Raw genomic sequence first — 21,128 nt, 5'->3', positions numbered from 1 at the left:
CTGTCTATATCTCTCTCTCGACACACACACACACACACACACACACACACACAAACTTAGGACAAAATTTTAATTTTTTGGAGGCCATGGAAACTAATATTTCTTGGACACTAATAATGACTATTACTGCTTACATTCATGGAATATTCATTAGTGATATCTTCACTACATTGTATAAAAGCATACTTTTTCATGGTCTTATCAACATTCTGAGCTTGATGTATCATTGTATCATTGTATCATGTATCATGTATTGATGTATCATGTATCTGAGCTTGATACTTATTGTATCATTGTAGAATGAAAGCTGAATGATAAATTATTGAATCAACTGGTCAGTATCATATACTGTGTCAGCTGAAAAATGGAAATAGACTGTAAAGTTATATAGAATCCTGAAAATTTTTCAATTTTCTCATTTAAAGGGGATCAATTATATTCTAATTCCTCTACTTACCTTTAATTTATATTCTTTCCCAGTACACTGACATTATTACTGAGTATAAAATGTTCTCATCCTGCCAGCCATTATGTCTGGAGCCAACAGCTCCAGCCTGACCACAGAATTCTTTATCCTCAATGGTGTTCCTGGGCTGGAAGATGCACATGTCTGGATCTCTCTGCCATTCTGCTTCATGTACATGATTGCTGTGATGGGGAACTGTGGGCTTATCTACCTCATTGTCCATGAGGAGGCTCTGCACAGACCCATGTACTACTTCCTGGCCTTACTCTCCTTCACTGATGTTACCTTGTGCACAACCACAGTGCCTAATATGCTGTGCATATTCTGGTTCAACTTCAAGAAGATTGGATTTAATTCCTGCCTTGTTCAGATGTTTTTTGTTCACATGTTGACTGCAATGGAGTCTGGTGTGCTCATGCTCATGGCCCTGGACCGGTATGTGGCCATCTGCTATCCTCTTCGATATACCACCATCCTCACCAACCCTGTGATTGCCAAGGCTTGTCTTGCTACATTCATGAGGAGCATCATGCTCATCTTTCCATTCACTCTCCTCACCAAGCGCTTGTCCTATTGCAGAGGCACCCTTATCCCCCACACTTACTGTGATCACATGTCTGTGGCTAAGGTATCCTGTGGCAATGTCAAGGCCAATGCAATCTATGGTCTCATGGCTGCTCTGTTGATTGGTGTGTTTGACATTTGCTGTATCTCTGTGTCTTACACTATGATACTTAGAGCTGTGGTGAGTCTGTCCTCTGCTGATGCTCGTCACAAGGACTTCAGCACCTGCACATCTCACATTTGTGCTATTGTGATCACTTATGTGCCTGCTCTTTTTACTTTATTCACTCATCGTTTTGGAGGGCACACTATTCCCCACCACATCCACATCATAGTGGCCAACCTCTACCTTCTCCTGCCCCCTACCATGAACCCAATTGTTTATGGAGTCAAGACCAAGCAGATTCGGGAAAGTATAATCAAGTTTTTACTTGGAGACAAAATAAGCAATACCTAAAACAAATGCATGTTATGACCAGTTACACTGTTTATATATAGGGAAAAGAGTTGAGAAAATGTTAATAAAAGATGAGTGAAATAGTATTGTCATCTAATTTGTAGAAGTTCTGAATTCTTTGCAATTTAAGGAATGTTTTGCCAAAGTATAAGATATAGAATTTAACATGCAGTGTATCCATTCTATATAAATCGTTTTGTGTATACACAATTCTATGTATATAGAAAATAATGAAATGATGTATGGAAGCTAAATGTCAATCTTTGTTCTGTGTTTAAAACACACAGTTGCATTAATTTAGGACAATTGTTTCCTCTCTGTTAAGGACAAACTCTTAGATCGAGTATGTTTCTGATGCAGAAAATATGGATTCAGTGCTGCGATATATATATGACAAGCTATATTTTGATATTTCGTGGACTATTCCAATTCTAATTATTTGCAAGTTTTATAAATATTCTCCCCTTTTAAATGTCCTTCTGTTCTTCCTCAAATATCCAAATTTCAAGCTCCATGAAAATTGGATATATTAAGTGTATTTGTGTTGTAGCGAGGATAGATCATCAGGTTTCTATAGTATTTGATATTATTTCACTCATTTACTTATTCTTCACACATAATATATATATGACTAACTGTATTTGTTATAAACTGGATTTAATTTGAGGGAGGCAGATCTGAATGTTCAACAATTCCATGTTTCAGGGTACTGAGAATAGACATACTGGTAAGGAAAACATAAGATAAAACATATATGCAAAAACGGATGAAGAGAAGTTTAAAAAAAGGTTGTATCTGGAAGGACACTTTTGTACACAAGTATGTCTTACTGATTTTAAATTCTATTAGTCTGAAGGTTAAAATGTTTGATTTCTAAGAACTAAATATTGTTAATGAATTTTTGTATATCTACAAATATCAATTTTTATTTTTTCAAATATGACAATGACATATATTTACTATCTAAAATGACATCACTTAATTTTTTTCAAATCCATTCAGCATAAATCTCAGCTCAATAAAATGCTTCAGAGAAAAATCTAACCAATAAAACATCTGGAAACATATATAGCACTAGCTGTCAAGTCCCCATGACAGCAATTATGTGTGATTTTGCAGACATGTGTGAATCTATATATTCATTAAATAATTGATAAACCCAGAATAAATGTAAACTAGATAGAGCACATTTTTGTGTTATGTTTTACAATATATATGATTGTGTAGCTCACCTTCTCTGTCTCCTCTTTTTCAAAACCTTATGAAATGGGAGTACATATGTGTCTGTGTATACTCATGTGAATGCATATGCATGTGTACATAGTATATGATAAGAATGTAGTAAGGTTGGGGTTGGGGATTTGGCTCAGTGGTAGAGCGCTTGCCTAGCAAGCGCAAGGCCCTGTTCGGGTCCCCAGCTCAAAAAAAAAAAAAAAAAAAAAAAAAAAAAGAATGTAGTAAGGTTAACCATTGATAAAACAAATAAAATGAAAAATAATTTTTGTGATTGTCAGAGTTATTAGGAATGACACATTGAAGAGCACATAACTTTAATATTATTTTCCCTACTTTCATTTATTTTTTTTCATACAATATATTTTAGTCATGTTTTTCTTCTTAGGAACTAATCCCAGGTCCTCCAGAACACCTCCTTCCCAAATAACAAAAACAAAAATAAAAACAAACAAAACCCAAAAAGGACAAAAAACAAACACCAAAAAAACAAAAAACAACCAAACAACCACCACCAATAACACAACAACAAAACAACTGAAAACACATTGTCTATTTTATGTTTGTCATCTACTACTAGGTATGAGGCCTGCCTGCCCTGGAGTGTGGTTGACATTCTTAGTAACATTCTATTGCAGAAAATTGATTTTCCCTTTCACAGTAAGTATCAGTCGCAAATAGCATCCTGGCCAAGATAGGTGTTTTTATCCACTTCCTCCTCTTGGTGCTGCGATTTGTTTTGGTTTGAACCTGTGCAGATCTTATGTGTGTTGTTCTAAAGGCCTTCTGAAAAATGATAATATTAGTTTCCTTTGGTTTCACCAGTGTTTAAGATCTAGTAAGTGCAAAAATTATCATGATTCCCAAAGGATCTATCCTTCTTTCTGGGTGTCCCAAGAGAGCACATGGAAAAGAGCCAATCAATGACACAAAGTTAAGGTAATACATTCCTTAAAAGGTCCAACTATGCTGGCTGCAGATAGAATCTGATTGTCATAGAATTCCTGATGCTCACTCAAGCTCATGAGTCTAGTCTTTGTTTACTCTACGGTGATTTGGGATGACTTCCAAAGTCTCTTACTGTTGAAAATTAAAATGAATGAAGTGATTAGGGTGTAATTGATGATGAAGAAAATGATACATGAATATTACTTTGGGGAAGAAAAACACATGTGGCCTTCTTATCCAGAAATATAAAATCACTCTTAAAGTCTTTAGTTAATTAGCACTCCTTTCAGAAGTTGAAATTTCAATCCTGTGTTGTAGTGGATGCTTCTAAACCTTACAGTATCGTTTTCCTGGCATACCCACAATGAGTCTAGAGTTTGAGCAAGATAAAAAAAAGAATCCATTTAAATTGACATATATCCATCAAGATGAGAATGGTCTGAGTATCTGTTCTAAATTAAGACAGAATCTAATGACAATGGTAGTAAAAGAGTTTTGATGTTGATATTTATTCAATAATCACTATACATAAAGTTAGCACAATATTTTAAATCATCCTGTTGTATAGTACTACAAATACTGAGAACAGGATCAAATTATTATCTTAGTGGAAACAGATAATTCTGGGGTGTGAGTGACTAAGCAACTTGCCAGTGTCTTAAGTCTGTGATTCAAAAAACAGATTTAGGAATGGATCTAGAGAGAATAGTTACAAGGGAGTTTAGTTACTTCCATTCCACAGATCTCATAGAAGTCAACTATTTGGTCACATTCTCTTTTCTTTTCCTTTCTCTTCTTTTCTCTTCTTTTCTTTTTTTCCCCCAGGACACTGACATTATTACTGATTATAATCCTGTCAGCCATTATGTCTAGAGTCAGCAGCTCCAGTCTGATCCCAGAAGTTTTTATCCTCAATGGTGTTCCTGGGCTGGAAGATGCACATGTCTGGATCTCACTGCCATTCTGCCTCATGTACATAATTGCTGTGGTGGGAAACTGTGGGCTTATCTACCTCATTGGCCATGAGGAGGTTCTGCACCAGCCCATGTACTAGTCCCTGGTCTTATTCTCCTTCAATAATGTCACTTTGAGCACAGGAGCACAGACACTGCCCAATATGCTGTGTATATTCTGGTTCAACCTCAAGAAGATTGGATTTAAACCCTGCCTGGCCCAGATGTTCTTTGTGCACACCTTCACAGCAAGAGTCTGGCATGCTAATGCTCATGGCCCTGGATTGCTATGTGGCCATCTGCTACCCTTTGTGCTATGGGAAGATCCTGACCAACCCTGTGATTCCAAAGTGAGTCTTGCTACTTTCTTGAAGAGTAAGGCATTCATCCTCCCTTTCACTTTCCTCACCAAGTGCCTGCCCTATTGTTGAGGAAGACTCATCCCCCATGCCTACTGTGACCACATGTCTGTGGCCAATATATCCTGTGGCAACGTCAAAATCAATGCAGTCTATGGTCTGTTAGTTGTAGTGGGAGGTGCTGATTCTAAGGTCTTGTTCCCTAATTCATTCTTGATTTTGTCAATAAAGAAGGCAGGAGCCAATTGCTGAATAAAAGGTATAGGAGCCAAGAGGAAAAGGAGAGTCAGGGAAATAGAGGGGGCTCTTTGGCCAGGCTTTATAATGAGAGGCACACAACAATCATGTAAGATCTTGGGGAAGTTAGAACCAGTGGCCTGTGACATCAGTGGATGGCTAAGGAGGTAGTCGAGGGCTAGCTGATGCAAGCCTTTAAGCTTGGGGGGTAAGGAGCGATGGAGATAATAAATTGTTAAGGGCAGGAATTTCCAGGCAGGAGGTGTTTGAGCCCAGCAATTGCGCTAGCAGGCAAATTCTAAAGTAATAAAGCTGAGTGTGTGTTTTTATCTGTGGAATCAAAGGTCCTGAGTGGGGCTTGGTAACATGATACTTCCTGGGGCAAGGGTCCCAGGAGTGAGCTGGTGGAGCAGTTGTTTCCTGGAGCAAGGCAGCCTGGTGGAACTAAACGAGGAAGAACAAAAGAGAATCCAGGAGGGGTTAGAACATGGGTCACAGCTTCTGGGCTAAGGCAGTAACGTGTTTTTGAAACTACACGCAACAGTAAGTTGCTCTTGTTGTTTGTGCATTTGACATATTTTGTATCACTGTGTCATACACAATGATATTGAGAGCAGTAATGAACCTGTCCTCTGCTAATGCTTGTCACAAGGCCTTTAGCACTTATACATCTCACATCTGTGCTATCGTGATCACTTATGAGGCTGCCTTTTTTTCTTTCTTCACTCATCATTTTGGAGAACACCTCATCACATCCACATCATAGTGGCCAAACTCTACCTGCTATTGCCCGCTACCATAAACCCAATTGTTTATAGAGTCAAGACCAAGCAGATTCGGGAGATTGTAATCAAATTGCTTAGTGGATACAAGAGTAGCATTGCTGAAAGAAAACAAAATAAAACAAAACAAAACCCAAAAAACAAGTAATTATCTTAAAGTGTGAACAGAAGTGAATAATTTCAGGAAAGATGCAATTCATCTAGTTCCCTTTGACTCTTGCACAAGATCCCCCAAGCTTCACCTAATATTTGGTATGGGTCTCTGCACCTGTTTTGGTCAGCTAGTGGGTGGTGCCTCTCAGCAGTTATGCTAGGATCCTGTCTGCAACCATAACAGAATATCATTAATAGTGTCAGGGATTGAGTTTTGCCCATGGGATGGGTCTCAATTTGGACCAGTCATTGGTTGGCCATTTCCTCCATCTCTGCTTTATCTCTGTCCCTACACATCTTGTAGTCACGACAAAATTTAGGTTGAAGAATTTGTGGATCAATTTCTGTTTTTATCTCTTTTCTATGGAATGAAAAGAGACCTGGGACAGGGTAGGCCCCGGAGTATCTATCAGGGTAACACTAATTGAAACTCCTAGCAGTGAGGTATATGGATCTTGAAGTGGCCACTTCCTGTAGCCAGGCAAGACTTTCAGTGGAGTGATAAGGACAGTAACCCTCTCAAAAAACCTTTGACCTAATACTTGTCCTGCCTATGACATGTGCAGGGGGCTGTCTCTGAATTTGTTACCTGCCAGTGGATCCCTCTCCTCTGGGTTGCCTTGTCTGGACTAAGTGAGAGAGGATATACCTATTTCTGCAGTGACTAATGTGTTGGGAGGGGGTAGTGGTCTCAAAGGAAGGATTGGGCTTCAGGCTGAGCAAGCATACACTAAATGTTTGCATGAGGCTGGGGTACAATTAGGGAAAGGTCTATGTAACTAACGAGTGGGCAGAATTGTGGAAGGATGTCTGTAGGGAAGGTGCTTGTTCTAAGGGGGAAATGACAAAAAGGTAAAAACCAGCTGGTCCACCTCTTGGCTGCCTTGAGAGATTATTATACCTGGGAGTTTAAGATGAGAACAAATATGTTGGATAGAAAAAGGCGAGCAAGACCCTTTCCTCAATGATTGTAATTGGATCATAGCCAAATGGAAGGGTTCACCTGAGGGCTTGACAGAAGCTAAGAGTAGAGTTCTAGTTACATTGTTGGCATATTGGCTACCACTGAAGATGTTGATAGATCCTGGCCAATCCCTTAATAGAGTTAAAATGGCCATCAATTCACCTAATTGATCTGAACAATTGAAGTATTGCTTAAATATTTTTGGAGGATCATTATTAGAGCTATATTTGATGTAACCAAAACCATTCTTAGAAGCATCTGTGAAGCCAGAAGAAGCCTGTAGAAAGAAATCTCAGAAATAATGTGCCTATGGGATACACTCACCATAGGAAAGATGGAGACAATTTTATGTTTAGGGAAATAATTATTTAAATTCCCATGATAACTAGCAAGGAAATAAAGCACAGTCATCATAGGAACGATGGGAAAAATATGTTTAAGGAAATGATTATCTAACTTCCCATGAGAGCTAGCAAAAATACCTGAGCTATAGGGTGAAAACTTAAATGCCCATGAAAGCAGATACTGAGTAAAGGGCATTACAATTAAGTCTGGGTAACGATTCAGAAGGGTTAAAGAGAATTAAGCACCAGGAAAGATGTTGCCAAGGGACTCCAGTTTAGTATTTGTCAGAGGTCCATGTTAGCTTTAGGGGGAATTGGAACCCTTTTGAATGCATCTCCTTAAAGAACTCCTGGCTGTAGGAGCTGACATAACCAGCAAAATATACAACTCCTTAGGACCCTAGAAGTGGTGGGTCCTTCTTACCTACAACAGTACCTACCCCTTTTTGATGCAGAGCCAGTCCAGTACCTTGTTTCCATGTTTTACTCCTCTGGGCCAGACCCAGTCTGGCTCACCTTCCCTAAGCCACTGACCCTTGGAGGGTAAGGACATAAGATATTAGGCAGGGCCTTGGCTTCAGGGAACTGAGCTGAAGCAGAGGGTGAGCAACTGAGATCAGCTTGCACTGGGAAAATCCTCAAGTCCCCCTGCTGCTGCTGCTCAGCTGCTGCCTACAATGGAGGGAGTCACAAGGCCAGCCAAACTGCACCAGCATGTAGAGGAGGCCAGCGATTGACACTAGGAAGTAGGCAGAAACATGGTCTTCAGCGTTGTGGCCACACTGCCAGTATTGCCTGCTCTTGCCGAGTTGATTTCCCCAGACCACCTGTTCGAGGTTGACCTGCTACCCTGCCCTGCTGAAAGGAAAAGAGGGGTGGGGGCAGGCCTGGGTGGAGGAGGATTCCCTGAACATGGGAGGAGGCACTGCTTTGTCCAGCCATGGTGAACACCCAGTCCCTCTTCCTGACCCAGTCCTTATCTCGAGGCCCAGGGTTGAGTTTCCAGAATGCTAGTAACGCTTCTTTTCAGAAGCAAGTGCATTCTGCTCCTTTGTCAATTATGTCCCCAAGTATGGTATCCTCTAGCCTGAGTCTCAGTATGTCTTGATTATGATCTATAAAAAAATAGTCCTTAATATTTAAGGAATTTGTTTTCTCCTTACTGGAGGGACTGGGGTTGCACAGCTGGAAGTTTTTTGTTTTTGTTTTTGTTTTTTTAAAGATTGCCCATCCCTGGTGGGTTTTGATAGGCAATCTTGTCTCAAGGAAACCCATTTCTGCATTTAGGGCAAAACAAAGGGGGTCTTTTTCTTTTCCTGCACTGTTTGGACATTGCCTAGCAAGATGTCCCTGGCCTCCACAGCTCCAACACACAACCTTTCTTCTCTTCTCTTTCTTACCTTTAGGTGCATGGTCAAGGCAGCTGCTAGGCTTTCTGTATTTCCTTAACTATTCACCGTTATTATCTCAGGTTGAGTTGATCCAGTCCTCTATTTCCCCACTGTGGATAGGAGCAAAATAGTTATTTGGACCTTGGTAATAGTCCCTTCTCAGATAAGCTCCTTAGCAAAAGCTTCAATGACCACATGATGATTTTTCCAAATGGCCAACAGTCTCTTGGAAACAATATGTAAAATCTGTTAACTATTCATTGGTTTGCTTCAGGCCTCTGAGTAGTACCTTAGCACCTCCATTAACTTTCCTGGCACAAAGGGTGGACATGATAAAAGTAGCTTGATGGTCCTATATTTGAGCAGAAGGGACACTGTAATTATCCTCTCCCTGCAAAGCTCCAAGTGGGATTGCTTCCTGTCTAGCTAAGTTACTGTCTGAGAATCTCAGCCCCATCACAAAATTCCACCTTCCATTGTAGAAATTCACCCCTGATAATATAAATCTCATAGTCTACCAATCCTTCAGGGTATTCAGAGTAGTGGCCCTGGATTCAAGCATCTGCTCCACAAAGGGAGAGCATAGTCCATTTTCAGGAACTACCTTCCTATATTTTTCAGCACTTCCACAGAATAAGGTTCCAGGTTCTCTGTGGGGGATCATTTCCCACAGGAGGGTGTAAGAATGCTGGTACAGGTGCTGCTGCCAAGTGATATAGCACAGGAGGATAGAACATTACTAAAACTACTGGTACAGGTGCTGCTGACGAGGAATTCAGCTTTGCCTCCTAAAGAGGAAGCATTGGAGAGGTGTCCTGAATGCTCACTCTCCATCCTTTCCCCCAGGAAGCAGAGGCAGGTGGCAGAAATTGTCATGCTGTTGTTTCATGTGTATCAGTTTCAGATGTATTCCTATTAGCTACATGCCAGAGGTACTGATGTGGTGATTCCCCTCCACTTTCCTTTTCAAAGTCTATTACATTGGGGCCCAATGGAGCTGCCCCTTTATCTACAGAGATGACAATATTTTCTGGTTTGGCTGTCTCCTTATCTGTGGAGGCAATTGGGCTCTCTGAGCTTTCTGAGGATGTCGTTGGGGAGTCACCCCTGGAACTGGCTTGCATTACAGGCAGGGACTGTGGATCTAGAACAGAACAGCAAAGGCAGCTCAGGATGGATGCAACTACTAGGAAGAAAGCACAAAGCAGCTCTTCCTCCAGTTCCTTCCTCTGCACCAGCGCTGCTAGCCCTTCCCAGGTATGCTCATCACAAAATTTGCCTGCTAACACCCATGGACCTAATTCCAGAACATTTTTTAAGAACCTGTCAGTTGGCTGCTCTCCAAGATCCCTTTCAAGATCTTTAATTTACCACACATTCTCAGAAAACTAGTATAGCCCATTTTTCTCGGAGAGGTCCACTCACCCACTCGTTGTCACACAAGACTCTTGGGGGTATCCTGTTTGAACAGCAGACATGGGAATAGGATGAAAGATAGGGGTGAGAGGCAACAGAGTTACTTGACAAATTCCTGGGTAATCCAACCACAGACAGCAGCATAAGGGTTCAGAGCTGAGTTTATTGCCTGGCCCATAAATTTATACACAGTTTTTGTGCCAATCTCAGGCCCCAAAATCCTTGGCCAATCGTATCTTGCCACATCATCACTATGCTCCAAAGAATCAAAAAATCTCATTCTTTATATATCCAAAACAATAATGCTGGAGACAATAATTTGGTATAAAAGTCAATTTATAAATACAAGTGCTCAGTGTCCTCAATTTAATCCTCAAGGACTTATCTTGATAAATAATATTTTAACAATATTTTAATAAATAAAAAAGGGGAGTTATCCCTGTATGCTAAATAATGCTCCTTTTATTTCAATTTTAAAATTTGGATGCCAAGGAACATTCTGAGTTTATGGCACCCTACAACTAGGCATACTTCTGCCTAGGTGAAATAGAAAGATCCACATATTGGCATGATCTTGTTCAGATATTTTATATGGGGAAGAGGGAATCTTTGTGTTTTTTCTACAGGAGGCTACAGGAGTGTGCCAGCTGCCCGAGTGGCTGGTGAGCCATGCTGATCCTGGGAGCATGAAGATTCAGCTCTCGTGGTTCGGGTCCCTGGAGTCATTTCTGTGTCCTTGGAGGAAGATGGAGGACTCCCCCTCATCTTTTGTCATCACAGAGGGTCTGAGCATTGCTGCAGTCATTGTGTCCCGTCCCACCGTGGCCTGAGCTTCGACCCTCTGTGCACTGCTGCTTGCTGGAGAAGACTGGACTCCAGCTGTTACCCCTGCCCCCCTCATTCCCCTGGCGAGTCTTGCTGCCTTAACTGGTGGTGTCATTTTGCAGTCTGTACCTTCACAGGAATGCAATCTGGGTGAAGCTGCTGTGGACTGGGGAACTCTGCCCTGGTTGTACAGATCTCAGACATGGTCCCATTGTCTGCTGGTTGTTCCAGAGATCCTGAAATGTCCTGGGAAAGACCTTGGCATTTTCGCTGCTATTGTAGCAGCCATTACTGCTGCAGCCATTGTGTCTGCAGTGTCTGGAGCTACCCTCCCCCAATCTATTGTTAGGCAAGCACAGTGGGTGAACTTTCAGGAGTAGTTGCTAACAATTGGGAATTCTAAATTTTATTACAGGAGAGGCTTGACTAGGCCCTTGGTGGTATGGCCATAGCAGCTGAGGAGAACCAGATGAGGTGCCCACTACTTATCGGGAGAGGCTCAATTTCCACAATCTCTTATATTAATGCCATCTGGCCCCTACTCTTTCGCCCCGGGCTCAAGTGAGAGGAATGAGAAGATGACCTGATGTAGCTTCTTCAGTGACGGGCAACTTCCTCTGACCCTTGACCAATCTAAGACATGGTGCCTTGCGGGTGACAAGGTGATCCTATGACGGATAAGGCTGGGGTTCGAGAGGTCGATCCTAAGACAGAGGTGGCTACACCCTGTTTAAACGTGCGGGCTGGTCAAATGCTCCTCTGCCCAGTTTCTCCCCCAATAACACACACGTATAGCCCAGAACGGTGTGTTACAGCATAAGTTCATTCCTAGCCATTGGGGTGCAGTCCTAACTGCAAGAGTGGCTCACCATGGCCGAGCTGGGCACTCTGTGAGGCATGTCTGATCTCTCTCAGACCACTACTTCCACCTTATGGTCTTTTATAAAAGAAAAATGGGGGAGATGCACGGAGCCATATTGGATTTGGGCCTAGCCGCTTTTTGACTGCATGGCTCAAAGTGACTAGGTGACTCTGGGCTGTTTGGCCACAGATACTCACCCCTAAGATGACTGCCATAAGTCTTAAGATTGTTGGACAAAGCCTCTCCCATGAATTTACAGCACAGGAAGATAACATTCAAGGGATGCCTCAGCTCGAACAGATACCAGTTATCTCCTCAGTCTACACCTGGTGTCTCCACCACCTGACCTTATTGCCTGACCTCTTTGCCTCCAGCTATCACTGCCTATACCCTCATCTCCCCCTCCTTCATGTTTCACAAAGGTCACTCCCCCTACCTGAAAGCCTTAAAAGCTGTAACGTTCATCCCAATAAACGAGACCTTGACAACAGAACTTTTGCTTGGTCTCCTTCTTCTCTTCACCCCCATTTTGGCCCACAGGTAGAAAGCCTCTTCGGGACCCTGAATAACTGGGTCCCTGCTGGCGGGGACAGCATGGAAGTCCATATTTGCATTTTAATAATTATAATACACTTTACCACTTTCCGAACACCCAACATATAAAGTCTGCAGCATCATTCTAGTGGCAGCAAAGTGGCGTCGGAATTTCTGGTTTTGCTCTTGTGCCAATCTTCAAGCCTTCTGTATCTTCCATACTCCTATGTTTCTGTCAATAGCCACCTGGAATCTGAAAACCCTAAAAATTGTTACTTTCTGAGTTTGCAATATGAGGTTTTAACCATGGTGTGAAGAATACTGTTTTTCCAAAAGTGCACTGCTCTTGTCTTTTGAGTCAAAATGTGTTTCTGTTTGTGACTAGAAAGCCATGAGCATCTTGCTAAATAACATAGTGAACATAAACTTATTATTAATACATCAAAAAATATATACCAGGTGCAAAAGAAATGGCTTCGAGGTTAAAAGCACTGGCTGTTCTTGAAAAGGACCAAGGTTTGGTGACTCACAAACATCTGCAACCTCAGTTCCAAAGGATCAGTTGCTCTATTCTGAACCCTATGGGAACTGCATGCATGTAGTGCAAGTCAAAAAATAAAAAAAAAAACAAAAAAACAAATGAATCTTTTTAAAAAGAAAATACATAACAATTGATTTGTGTGTTTTAAAAAATTGAGGTTCAATAACTTAGGGATGTGGATGCCAACATACTTTTATAGCAATGCTTTTCTTCAACCATAGTCAACATATTTAAAATGTTCCCATAAAGGTTGTCTATGAAGAGATATTCATATCTGAAATGAGTTTGTATACTGATCATGTCATGAACACATTTGGCCTATCACCTATAACATCTCGATATTCCATGAAACAAATGTTTAAGAGCTAAAAAGTTGCATTTCATTCACAACAGAACCACAGACAAGGGTGAATATTATCTTCATGACATACGGGCAGTGTTACATGGACTTATATGTAAGTTTTAGAGGTGGGTATTTGGGGGGAGAATAATCATGTTGTTGTATACATGTATGGAACGATCGAAAAGGAATACAAGAGCCAACAACGGAACTCGAGACAGAGTCTAGGAAAGTCTACATGGTACTTATCATCACAGAAAATATTAAGAGTAGAAAAAGAGGTGGTTGAAAGGAGACAAAAGAAGCAAAGGGCAGCACTGGCATGGGGAGGAAGAGACTCTACTCACCTCTGCTGCTAGGACACCAAGAGTGTTTTAAAAATACTTTTAAAATACTGTTCTTGTGGTTTGATGTCTTGAGAAAATGCATACACCATAGAGCTATACACCAACATCTGGCATCAGAATACCTGTAGAATGTGGGGGAAACACTTTGAATCAGAACCAAATAATATGTGAAAGCCAGAGGCTGCAATAGGAAATGCGTTTTAGTTCTGTCAGCAGGCCAGACACTGGAGGAGACTGTCCAAGAGCAGAATGAGCATTCTAACTCAACTATATAGAACCTCTTTGCCGATGGATCAAGAACCTGTGATACAACCGTTAAAGGACTGCTCAGGACCATGACTGCTCTCTGGGACACAAGAAGGAGTATGAATAGTCAAGACAAGACCCAGGAAGCAGGGGAAAGACCACTTCAGAATCTGTACTGCAGTCAACTATGTCTTCTTCACTTTTATGCCACCTTTCTTTAGAGCCCTCTTCTAGGTTAGCAGGCCATCTCTGTCCTGCATGGTCCCTCTCTCTCCCTTTCCTTATCTTTTTAAACTCACCCTCCTTTTTATCTCAGTCATGAGTAGAAGGAAAATATGCAAAATAAAACCATTAGTTACCATGGGTACAATAGAGGAAGGAGAGAAAGGAGAACAACTGGGGTGAAGGGAAATGAGGAAGCTGTGCCTCAAGGTACAACAAAAGAGAGAGCTGAAGAATTAAGTAACTGTGGCCTCCAGGAGGCTGAGACGTGAAGACACCAGTAGGCAGCCTGTGTTCTTTGGGAAATCCTAACAAATGAAAAAAAAAAATTAAAATGGAAAGAAAAGTAGGGGAAGACAAAAGAGGCAGTCAACGTAGGATGTGACCGCAGACTTCAATAACAGATATCAGCACTAAAAAAATAATTTGAAATTGTAAAAGTTCAATAAGTCAAATAATAATGTCAGCATAAATCAGTAAATGACAAAAAATTTGAGTGGATGAAGGCAAGACAGGTGAACCACACAATGACAATGACAATGATAAAATAAAAATAGAGCACAAGAGATCTATGGGTCATTATAAAAGGACCAAATATATGAATTAGACAAATAGAAAAAACATATTATGAAAAAACATAGAAAATATTTTTACTAAAATCTTAGAAGAAAATTTCCCAAATCTAGGCAATGTGATGCCATTGAAGAGTGGGAGGCATTTAGAGTTAACAGAGAAGCCCAAAAAGAACCCTTCATGTCACATTTTAAATAAAAAGCTAAAATACAGAAATAAATATATACTAAAAGCTTAAAGAGGAAAAAATCACATGTAAACACTGGCCTAGCAGGACAAGAGATTTATCTGTAGCTAGGAGATTTCTCTGAAAGCTAGGAGAGCTTGGAATGGTATATTTCATGGTGTTAAAGACAGTAACTGCTAAGCCAGTTTACTATATTCTACAAATCTATTATAACTAAAGGAAAAAAAACTACAAACAAACAAACAAACACATAGCAAAAAATAAACAAAGACTCTGAAGGAATACATGAATATCAAGCCGGTTCTACAGAATATACTAGAAAGGAGATCTTCAGACTGAAGAGAAAGAGAAACATACCAACGAGGGTATAAGAAAGTATAAAACATGCTATCAGTGTTTAAACAGATGTGGCACTAGGAATCATGAAACATTTCAAAAAGAACAATGCCAGTAATTTAATAAACACCTTTTAATAATAATTCTGAATATTAATAGTCTCAATTAGCTAATCAAAAGACACAGACTAGCCTTGAGAATGGACTAAGTGACAGTGTTCATCTACTAACATTAGTCACCAACAAATACACTTTACCTTAAATTAAACAAAGAATGGGAAAAGGGTGTGTGTGTGTGTGTGTGTGTGTGTGTGTGTGTGTGTGTGTGTGTGTGTGTGTCTTTGTCAGTGCAATTTTTTAAACATTCAATTTTTGCATATGAAAATACGTTTTTAATTAAAAGAGATTTTCATCATCTTCCCACTACTTTTCTTCCTCCAGAACATTATATCCATGCTCCACTGTCAACTTTATAGCCTCTTTTGCTTTGATTATTATTGTTACGCATATATGTGTACATATGTATGTATATGTGTCCACATACAACTTGATGAGTACATTTTTGTGGCTCTTGTATATGGTTTCAGAGCTGTATAAACAATTAATGGGCTCATTTCTGGAAGAGGCTAATTCTTCTCCCAGCAGCTCTTAGTTGCATGTAGTTCTTTGTCTAGCTGTGAGATTTTGTGAGATCCCTCTTCCAAGTGATCACATATATTGATATTGCCATTGTTCTTCCACGTGGATACTGCACCCTTGTAATCTCTCACCAAAATAAATCAAAAATGAAAATTAAATTAAAATGAAGCAAAACAAAATCTCACTGTGTGTCTTCAGTGTGTCTCAGTGTCTCACACTGTATACCTGTCTTCCAAACAGCTGCTCTAGCAAATGATCATTGTCACAGGTGACTGTTTTGGTCAGAAGCCTCTGGCTTCTGCTACACCATCAATATTAGATCCTCAACGAGACTCCTTTGGATACCTTGTTGTTGCCCTGAATCACGGAGATCATGCAGCTTTGATTCTTTATGACCAGCCCCTTCAGAAGTCCCAGCAGCATGTGTGTATAAAGATATTGTGGTGGGCTATCTCAAAGCATTGACATTGGATCTAGGCCTGGGTGGTAGCTGAGTGGCTTAGCCTGCCAGCTCGCCTGCTCCCTAGGCACCAGATGAGGTCTTCCATACTAAAGCTACTAAGGTCAGCTTTCTTATGCTACCCAATTGCGGATGGGGTTGGCTCTCCAGAGTGCATTAGGCAGTAAGAGGATGGGCCAGCTTTCTCATGTGCATATCACCACTGGTGCCAAATTCAATCGCTGGTGAAGGGGAAATGTTCAGCTTGATCCTGAGAAATCAACATGGCATCAGTTGGAAGCCCAGACCATGAACTTTCTTATGGCATTTGATGGTAACAGAGGTCACAGACATTAACACAGACATCTGCTGCTGCTGAAGTGCCACAGACTCAGATATGGCCCTTCAGTTGCAACAGGAGTCCAGACATCACCATGGCCTGAATTGACAGTGCAGGCCATGTGAAAATCAGGCCATTTGTGACTGCCAATGTGTCTATAGTTCTGCCTCTCTTAATAGACTACAAGCTGCACATCTTCTTTCCCTCTTACCTCTCTATCACATACATGTTTATTAGAGTTGCAACCACATCTGGCCTGTAACTCATGGTGGCAGGCCAGGCCTGTCTTATTAATTAATTTAATCAATAAACATAAAATAAAAACTAGAAATATTTTTCTATATCAACTTATATCTTATTGTCCTTATTGTGTATCTCTTTTTCAAAACTATCCTATACATGTGATTATACATGTATATATATTAAAAGGTACACACATACACATATATACATATGCAGTAGGCATTACATTGTCATGAGATTGGATTATTAACAAGGTAAATAAAATGAAAGACAGTTATTTCTGTCTATAAAAATTCTTTCAGAATCTACACCTGAGAGAGAAACTGTAACTTGGGTATAATTTCCTCCTAGTTTCATCTGTGCCTGAGGATTAAATGCCAAAATTATTTCAGATGTCCCAAAGGATGTTCTCTCTCCAGCCACAGTCTTCAGAGACACTGAACTACAAAGACCCAAACAAATGCACACTCTCCAGGCTGGAGAATTTGAAAATGATGCAGGAATGCTGGGTGGGTGTAGAACCCCTCATGCTTAGGCTCTTGGTCATGGATACTCTGGTCTCTCTTAGCACTGAGGTGAGTTTGAGTGACTTCTGATGACTCTTGTTTTCAGAAAATGGAAAAAAGTTGAAGACAAAGAAACTCATGAGTTGTAGAGCACAGGAGTTCTACTGACCCCCATAGTACATTTCCATTATCTTGGGTGAAATGGGTAGAAAGGCTTCCACAGTTGTAAAGCAGTAGTAAAATGACTTCGAAATTAATTGGAGACAATGAAATTCAGTTAGTCATTGGTTCTCACAGGGAAAATGTGTTTTCTTTACCTTTACTAATAGACAGATATGCTCAGATTTGCATCTAGAGAACTGTTCTTTGTGGAGGTAACTAAAAACTCATGCAAAACAAGACTGGAATAGTAAGGATATTGGCAGGACTTGCTGAAGGAGGCTCCTGCAAAATTTTGCCTATGCAAAATGCCATACAGCCACAGGCCACACACAATTTTGCCAAAAAGTCTCAGATTAGACAGCAGCTATCTCACAGACAATTACTGTGTGGAGAGTTCTCTCAGTGAGTGAATAACTCTTTCTCACTTCTCATACCTCTCCTGTCTCTGCCCTAAGTAACAATTCAGGGTAAAGTTTCTCTGTCTCACATTTTTAAAATCATGTTCTTACATCATCATGATCTCTTAAACTAGTAATACTCAGGTTATGAAACATTCTACCAGTATTATGATCTATCGCTCAGGGTCATAGACACAAACATTGAATGTTTAGTAGAAATTTCAAGCTTTCATGATTTTTAGCATGTCAGTTAAAATTTGGGCCCCTGAACCTGTGTTACAGGTGTTCATTCCAAAAAATGAAGATAATATGTGTCTGTGTCATTTAAGTTCGAATAGAGGAGCCAGCCTTCTTCTAAATATTAGTAACCTAATGTATTAGATTTTGCCTAATTGCTTACTTAATATATTTCCCCAAAACAGAATGCTGTCAGCAATGTCAAAGGCAACCTAATTATCAACACAAGGTAGAGTATACTTTATCACAAATAATATTAGTGTAAAACCTCATACATCAGGTACTTAATTATAGGTGCTGGTTCTCACTTTGTTGTGCAAACATATCAGAAGTTTGTAGTGCTAGAAGTTATTTTCCTTTAAGGCTTCTAAAAATTGTACAGAAAAATCATTTGTTCCTTCAAATTCAACTATCCATCCATTTTGTATTGCAAATCAGTTTTAATTCATTGTCAGGGTTCTTCCATATCTATTGCAAATATGTAATAGAAATAAGCTCTTATACTTTTAGAGAATAAAATTTTAGCAACATAGAATTTTCTTCTTTGGAATATTTTTAGTGCTATGAATAGTGCAAAAGATAACTATGTGGGAGATGAATGGATCCCAGTGTGGGAAATATAAGACAAAATTCCCTGTACTAAGGGAGGCAAAGAAAGAGCTCAGTTTGACTTGTCTGTCTGTGATGCAATGGGCATATGGGTAGATTTTGTTACTGTACATTGTCAGACTGTCAGATTTCTGCACTTGTTCATTAGTTTTAAGTCGCAAGCACAAAACAGACCTATCAGTTCAGATCTACCCAAATATTCTGGCCCCTTTGATGAGTCAGCATTATGATTCTCTAGCTATGTTAGAATTGAGACATTCCAAACACAGGGACATATTCTCTTACAGAAATTACAGTGACCACTAGCTTAGTCACCTTCTAGTAACAGCAGCCTTTCATAAACTCTCATAAAGTTATACATATATATATATATTGATATTATTATTAAGAATATTCTAAGCTTGATGCACTTAAATGATTGGAGAGAGAGAAATCTGAACCATAGTAGGCTAATCAACTGGTTAATAACATATTCTCTGTCAAGTGAAAAAATGGCAAGAGAGTATAAAGTAATGGAAAATACTGCAAGACTCTGAAAAATTTCTAATTTTTGGGGTACTTTTAATGATTTCTCATTTTTCAGGGTATCATTTTCTACCTTATTATTATTTTTTACCATTTATTTATATTCTTTTCTAGTACAGTGTCATTATTACTGAGTATAAAATGCTCTCATCCTGCCGGCCATTATGTCTAGAGCCAACAGCTCCAGCCTGACCCCAGAATTCTTTATCCTCAATGGTGTTCCTGGGCTGGAAGATGCACATGTCTGGATCTCTCTGCCATTATGCTTCATGTATATGATTGCTGTGGTGGGGAACTGTGGGCTTATCTACCTCATTGGCCATGAGGAGGCTCTGCACCGGCCCATGTACTACTTCCTGGCCTTACTCTCCTTCACTGATGTTACCTTGTGCACAACCACAGTGCCTAATATGCTGTGCATATTCTGGTTCAACTTCAAGAAGATTGGATTTAATTCCTGCCTTGCCCAGATGTTCTTTGTCCACATGTTGACTGGAATGGAGTCTGGTGTGCTCATGCTCATGGCCCTGGACCGGTATGTGGCCATCTGCTATCCTCTTCGATATACCACCATCCTCACCAACCCTGTGATTGCCAAGGCTGGGCTTGCTACATTCTTGAGGAGTGTCATGCTCATCTTTCCATTCACTCTCCTCACCAAGCGCTTGCCCTATTGCAGAGGCACCCTTATTCCTCACACTTACTGTGATCACATGTCTGTGGCTAAGGTATCCTGTGGCAATGCCAAGGTCAATGCAATCTATGGCCTCATGGTTGCTCTGTTGATTGGTGTGTTTGACATTTGCTGTATCTCTGTGTCTTACACTATGATACTGAGAGCTGTGGTGAGTCTTTCCTCTGCTGATGCTCGTCACAAGGCCTTCAGCACCTGCACATCTCATATCTGTGCTATTGTGATCACTTATGTGCCTGCCTTTTTCACTTTCTTTACTCATCGTTTTGGAGGACACACTATTCCTCACCACATCCACATCATAGTGGCCAACCTCTACCTGCTCCTGCCCCCTACCATGAACCCAATTGTTTATGGAGTCAAGACCAAGCAGATTCGGGAAAGTGTAATCAAGTTTTTACTTGGAGATAAATTGGGCATTAACTAAAACAAATGCATGTTAATACCAGCTGTACTGCTTTTATGATGGGGAAAATAGTGGAGAAATAATTCATAAAATAGGAGTGAAGTACTATTAAGTCATCTAATTTGTAGAAGTTCTGAAGTTTTTGCGAGTGAAATTATGAACTATTCCTTATAAGGAAAGCCAAAATATAGGATTTAGAAATTAAATGCAGTGCTCTCATTCTGTATAAATCATTTTGTAGGTACATAATTCTAAATATGTACACAAGTAATAAAATAATGCAGGGACACTAAACATCAATCTTTGTTCTGTGTTTAAAAGACAATTTTGTAGTAGTTTGGGACAACCTTGTCCTTTCTGTTAAGGACAAACTCTTACATCAAGTATGTTGCTATATTGCTGATGTACAAAACACAGGTTTAGTGCTTTAGTGTACACACACCCGTGCGGGTGCACGCACGCGCGCGCGTGTGTGTGTGTGTGTGTGCGTGTGTGCGTGTGTGTGTGTGCGTGTGTGTGTGTGTGTTGATTAAGCAGGTTATATTATCAGGCATTTGATATTATTTCACTCCTTCACTCATTCTTGAGACACTAAATACAACTAATTCTATTAGGAACAAACTGGGTTTAATTCAAGGTCCCAGATCTAAA

At 40.2% G+C, this 21,128-nt stretch overlaps 2 protein-coding genes and 1 pseudogene across 2 annotated transcripts; all 3 read left to right on the top strand.

The window, feature by feature from the left end:
• The first annotated feature begins 530 nt into the window (after window positions 1-530).
• On the top strand, window positions 531-1,487 carry LOC116894124 (olfactory receptor 52N2-like). The gene has a single exon (XM_032895841.1). The coding sequence runs from the start codon at window positions 531-533 to the stop codon at window positions 1,485-1,487; it is 957 nt and encodes a 318-aa protein (XP_032751732.1).
• A 3,046-nt stretch (window positions 1,488-4,533) lies between these two features.
• Window positions 4,534-8,301, top strand: LOC116893186 (annotated as a pseudogene).
• An 11,240-nt stretch (window positions 8,302-19,541) lies between these two features.
• LOC116894123 (olfactory receptor 52N2-like) lies at window positions 19,542-20,498 on the top strand. Its single transcript, XM_032895840.1, has one exon. The coding sequence runs from the start codon at window positions 19,542-19,544 to the stop codon at window positions 20,496-20,498; it is 957 nt and encodes a 318-aa protein (XP_032751731.1).
• The last annotated feature ends 630 nt before the right edge of the window (window positions 20,499-21,128 follow it).

Source organism: Rattus rattus, chromosome 2 (genome assembly GCF_011064425.1).
Source record: "Rattus rattus isolate New Zealand chromosome 2, Rrattus_CSIRO_v1, whole genome shotgun sequence".
Taxonomy (NCBI): Eukaryota; Metazoa; Chordata; class Mammalia; order Rodentia; family Muridae; genus Rattus; species Rattus rattus.
This window is presented reverse-complemented; position numbering and strand designations above follow the sequence as displayed.